The sequence below is a fragment of the Malus domestica genome, chromosome 16, assembly GCF_042453785.1.
Source record: "Malus domestica chromosome 16, GDT2T_hap1".
NCBI classification, from domain to species: domain Eukaryota; kingdom Viridiplantae; phylum Streptophyta; class Magnoliopsida; order Rosales; family Rosaceae; genus Malus; species Malus domestica.
In genome coordinates this window covers 5,390,964-5,396,498 of record NC_091676.1, presented here as the reverse complement: position 1 = coordinate 5,396,498, position 5,535 = coordinate 5,390,964, and the positions used below count along the sequence as shown (strand labels likewise).

Below are 5,535 nucleotides of genomic sequence, written 5' to 3'. Positions count from 1 at the left end.
ATAATCATAAACTCATTCAAGGACCATACTCTAGATTAAAATTCTACTAAAATTCAAGCTTTAATTAGCTGGCATGCAAAACTTGAATAAAACCAAAGAATCATTGTTGATATAAAAAACCCAATCAACATTAATCTTATTACTAAAACTAGTAATCTCATATATATATATATATATATATATATATATATATATATTAAAAAAAAAAAAAAAAAAAACGGTTATCCACCTCTTTCAAGAACGAAAAGACTCGTAGAATCATTTCAACATTCTATAACCAAAAGATGGGCTTCCACACCACTTTCGAAGTAATGCGATACCCGAGGTGGAGGTGGCGCTGTGCCCACAGAACTTGCATTTCACGCACATAGGAAAATTCCGCGCAAAGCTGTCCCCGAAAGCGACCCGTAACTTCTTCCTTCTCGCGGATAAAGATTAAAACCCCTCGCCCAAAATTTCCACTTCCTCCCCTACTCCCCCATATAGATATCTACTTCTCAAGCTTCGCAGACAAACGCTTCCATTTCAGAGGTGAATTTTCACTGTAGTTTACATTCCTCTGTGAAATTTTATGTAATTCTCTGATTTTTCTGCGAAATTTGATTTCTTCTGCTCCTTCTACCTCGCAATTTACAGTGTGAATCGGATAGTTTTTCTTTTAGATGAATTTCCCAGTTAAACTCGTGTGATTGGATTTGATTTCTTAACTTTCGCGATTTTACGTTTCTCATAGTTTTAGTTGCTGTAATTGTCTGATTTTCATATTTTTTTCTGTGGAATTTACTTGATTCTGCTTCTTCTAGCTCCCGATTTTACTGTGTTTAACGTCTGGAATTTTAATTTTACTTGAAATTCCGAGTGAAACTTGTGTGATTTGATGTGACATCGCATAATTCTTGGTAAATTTGCTCGAGAACTTTTTATTTTATTTTTATGTTATTATTGATGTTAATTTTTGGATTGAGTTGCGTGTATTAGTAAGCCGAGTTTTATCGCTTTGAATGTTGGATACAACTTTTGCGATTTGCTTTCGTTTGCTTTGGTTTATGTTAGTTTAATCGCAGAGGTCGCTTTTAACGGTTTACTTTATTGGTTTTTGTATTCTTTTGGCTTTTTTCTTTAATCTATTTGACTTCATGGTGTAGCTTACTTTTACTTATTTAAGATGCTTTATAAATATTGCCTATTGTCAAGCCGGTGAGGTGTGTGAAGAAACACGTATCACACGCGTCACCGGCTTGAATCAATGACGGAAGTTACTCAATGAAAGTAAACCCGAGATTATCAAGTTTTTGTTAACCAATTGTAGAAATATTGTATATGTACTCGTGCTACAGTCGATTTTAGCTTGATACGGTTGTTATTTTATACAAATTGATTTTGAGGCTTAGATTTGTAACAAGGGTATGCTATCCACACGCTCATTTTTACCTCTTACACACTTTTCTAATTTTTAGTCATCGGATCGGATGAATTGAAGAAGATCAAATGACAGAAATCAACAAGGGGTGCGTGAGAAGTAAAAAAGGGTGTGTGGATAGTACACCCCTTGTAACAATCCAGCTCTGGCTAGCCAGTATTTCCATTTGGCAGCTTATCTGCGTTGTCCTTTAGTTTATATATTTTTTTTCGGATTTCTATCCTATAAGTTTATATGTTTTCCCAGATTGCTACGGGAATCAAAGTTTGATCATATTTGGTTTGTTAGTTGTGCACTTGGTGAAATTTGTATCTAGTAGTATATAGGGTCAATATTTGTTTCTGAAAGCAAACCTTGCTTGTATAAAGGATAAACCCTCATTAATTTAAAATTCAAATGTGAAGTGATTATTCCAATTTGTTAATGGATATTGTAATCCTTCTTGAAATAAATTTATTTATCAACTCAGACTTTTTGGCCTCCGCTAACTAGATTTTTGTCGAATGAAATGGTCAGGTTCATGCTTGTGGTTTTGCTATTTGAAATTTGGGTTGACATTACCATTCACCTTTGTTAGCCATTTCATTCATGGTCTGCTAGTTGATGTGGCATTATGGTCTGAGAGTCACCCCACAGTTTAGGGCCAAAGATTTTATAGCATATGGCTTTATGCCATGGTTATTTCAGACTAAAGTTTTTGGAATATATTCACACTTTTTCTCGAGCGCTCCTGCTAGGCTTCTAATTGAATTGGTTATAGAGTTTCTGAGATACCACCTGGCTGCTGGCTCTATTTTTTGTCGGAAGTATGTGTATATCCGTGCATATATTTATACACCCAGGCACACAAATTTATTAACAATTCCCAGGTTTCAATTCTTTCTAGAAAGTATCATGCATATGCAACTAACCTATGTGTTGAAGTTTTGTTTCCTTTAATTAATTTAATCTAATTTTCTGCAAGATTGCAATACATTTGTACTTGAATTTCTTTGGTAAGACATTAGCACTTAAAATTTGATTGAAAATCATGTAAGTTTTACTGGTGAAAAGATGGAACGGTGAAGCTATGCATTTTTGTCTATTGTTGACATTTTGATTTTTAGCTATGTTTTTTGACGTGGAATATACATCTGGGACTATGACAGGCTGCCTGTTAGGCCTATATAGCTCTTAAGCATTTATTGCATATGCACTAAAAATCTGCTTGACAATCAGCATCTGATTACCATTTTACTGTTCTTGTCATAACCAGAAGATGGGACAAGCTCTTGGTTGTATTCAAGTGGACCAGTCCACTGTTGCTATCAGGGAAACTTTTGGGAAGTTTGATGATGTGCTTGCACCTGGATGTCACTGTTTGCCTTGGTGTTTTGGTAGCCAGGTAGCTGGTCGTCTCTCCTTACGTGTGCAGCAATTGGACGTTCGTTGTGAAACAAAGACAAAGGTTTGTTGTATATTCATTCCTTTTCAACAAGAAGATTTGTTTAACCTTCTAAGCACACACTGTAAGCACCGCACACAAACTCTAGGAGCATCTATTAGTACAACTGTAGCAAATTTGGAAAAATATGTTATTGTGTGAGAGCCATGTAAGTCTGATTAGGAATTCAAAATCTATCCGCCAATTCTGATCTTTGGTATTTCTTCAGGATAATGTTTTTGTTACTGTGGTTGCTTCAATTCAATACCGAGCTTTGGCTGAGAAGGCTTCTGATGCCTTTTACAAGCTCAGCAATACCAGAGGGCAGATCCAATCTTATGTCTTTGATGGTATGTATTTATCACTGAAATTTATAATTAGTTTCATAAATCTGTGGGTTTATGTGTGTTGTTATTTTCCTTCTAGCTTATTAGTTCAATTGTGATAAGTTCTCTGTATAAAGTCTGGTGGGATTTTCATTTAATATTCCTTAAATGTGATTTTGAACTGTTAGTAATGAACTGTTATTCTTTGAGTAAAACACAAAATTTCTTGGAAACAGAGGTGGAAAAATAAGAAGTCTATGTTTTGAATATCGGTGCAGAATATTTCTTACACTCGAGGTTTTGCTTTGAAAGTATATCTGATTCTTGTTCTTATGTCATTTTTCCTGGGGCGAGGAATTTAGCTTCAATATTGTAGCTTGCAGATAAAACTAACAGAAGTCTATTGTTCTTTCAGTGATTAGGGCAAGTGTTCCGAAATTGGACCTAGATTCAACCTTTGAGCAGAAGAATGATATAGCCAAATCTGTGGAAGAAGAACTTGAAAAGGTGCACAGATGTTTCTGCCTTGTCTGGTTTAGATTTCATTATGAAACTTCTGTCACTCGTAGTAATTTATTGTGGATACGCAGGCCATGTCACATTATGGGTTTGAGATAGTTCAAACACTAATTGTGGATATCGAACCAGATGAGCACGTGAAGAGATCGATGAATGAGATTAATGCAGGTATAATAATATGTTTAAATCCATATGGTCTTATGACATTTAATGTTTTGTTTAAAACATTTTAGTAGGCTTGTTTTGTTGCATGCTTTGTCCGAGTAAAGATTAATTTATTTTGAAACTTTACCAAAGGCTAGTCAAAATTGAACCCTGTTTCATTTTGTATGACCTGGACGAGGTTCATCTGGAGGTCAAATTTTGTTAGTTCCATGTTGTTTTTTGGTAGTTTTTGTCTCGACTGACCATGGATTTCGAAGTCTGTTCTATTTCTTGCCATCCTTGACTGATACAGTTTTCTGGTAATTAAAAGGTTAGGATGTTTTTCATCTATAAGGTTTTCGACTCCTATCATCCAAACGGCTTCAGTGTGCCTAAAACAGAAAGACGTAACCATTCTTGAGATGCACAAGGATTCTCTGAGCACCTCTGTAGCATGAAAAGTATCGAGACTGAGATGTCTCATGCGTCTCTGTGAATTTTAATTCCTTTTTGTGGGACAGTAACACAAGTGCACCTGCAATAAAGTTTTTCTTTGAATTATTAAGTTTGTTTGGCCATAGCAGCTGCAGAACGACTAACATATGCATGTTTTTCATTAACTAATAGCTGCTAGGATGAGGGTGGCCGCAAGTGAGAAAGCTGAAGCAGAGAAGATACTACAGATTAAGCGAGCTGAGGGAGAGGCAGAGTCCAAATATCTGTCGGGGCTTGGCATAGCAAGGCAGCGCCAGGCCATTGTGGACGGGCTGAGAGACAGCGTGCTGGCCTTCTCTGAGAACGTACCTGGGACATCATCCAAGGATGTCATGGACATGGTTCTCGTGACCCAGTACTTTGACACAATGAAGGAGATTGGTGCATCCTCAAAGTCCAATTCGGTTTTCATCCCACACGGACCAGGTGCTGTGAGAGACATTGCGTCGCAGATAAGAGACGGACTCCTTCAAGGAAGTTCGATTCAGGAGTAATGCCCTTGGGCGCGGCACTGAATGCCAGCGCAGTTACGCTAGACTCGAATTTGTGTGTGCTGTAGGATCTAAGAGAGTGTGGACACTCTCACGTATATAATATGTAGGGTGAATTTTCTGTGCTTGTTAATATCTTGGTTTTGAAACTCAAGGGTGTTGTTTCGACTTTATAATATAGTCGAAGAAGCAATTCGAACTATTTATCTTGCTCCATTTGTGGTTTAAGGGTCTTTTTGATATTATAAAAGAGAAAGGGTTTTTATGATGATTGGTCCATGAAATTTCATCGTTAATTGAGTTCTGCAGACTAGTGTGTTGAATTGAGAATTTTGAGAGATTTTAATGAATTTATAAATATATGAATTTTTATGGAGTTTAATTGATTTGTAAAGATTTCATATAAAATTTTGATTCAATTCATTCGAAATCTCATAGGGAGATGTGAGATTTGTGGATGCTTAATATATATTAAGAAATCTGTTAAATTCCTTCTAATTCCTCAACTTTTTCAAATTCTTTAAAATCATTTTTTAATTGAATACACTTGGAATGTTGTAAACTTCTTTAAAATCCTAACTGAATACACCCGAATTTCTACGGATTTTAATAAATTATCTTAAAATTCTAATTGAATACATCTTGATTTTAAGAGAATCACCTAAAATCTTGATTGAATACTCCTAGATTCATTAAAGAATTTAAATTCTTTAAAAT

General features: G+C 35.6%; 1 protein-coding gene across 6 annotated transcripts; it reads left to right on the top strand.

The window, feature by feature from the left end:
- The first annotated feature begins 225 nt into the window (after positions 1 to 225).
- LOC103402934 (hypersensitive-induced response protein 2) lies at positions 226 to 5,086 on the top strand. Of its 6 annotated transcripts, none has more exons than XM_008341717.4 (6): positions 226 to 531; positions 2,676 to 2,867; positions 3,073 to 3,193; positions 3,585 to 3,676; positions 3,760 to 3,856; positions 4,460 to 5,086. In XM_008341717.4, exons 2-6 carry the CDS (start codon positions 2,679 to 2,681, stop codon positions 4,819 to 4,821), a joined length of 861 nt encoding a protein of 286 aa, XP_008339939.1. In that variant the 5' UTR covers positions 226 to 531; positions 2,676 to 2,678; the 3' UTR covers positions 4,822 to 5,086. The 6 variants fall into 6 exon arrangements, with proteins under 6 accessions (XP_008339939.1, XP_008339941.1, XP_017179190.1 ...); XM_008341719.4 differs by having other exon boundaries at positions 253 to 531; positions 2,679 to 2,867; XM_017323701.3 differs by having other exon boundaries at positions 456 to 573.
- Positions 5,087 to 5,535: the final 449 nt, after the last annotated feature.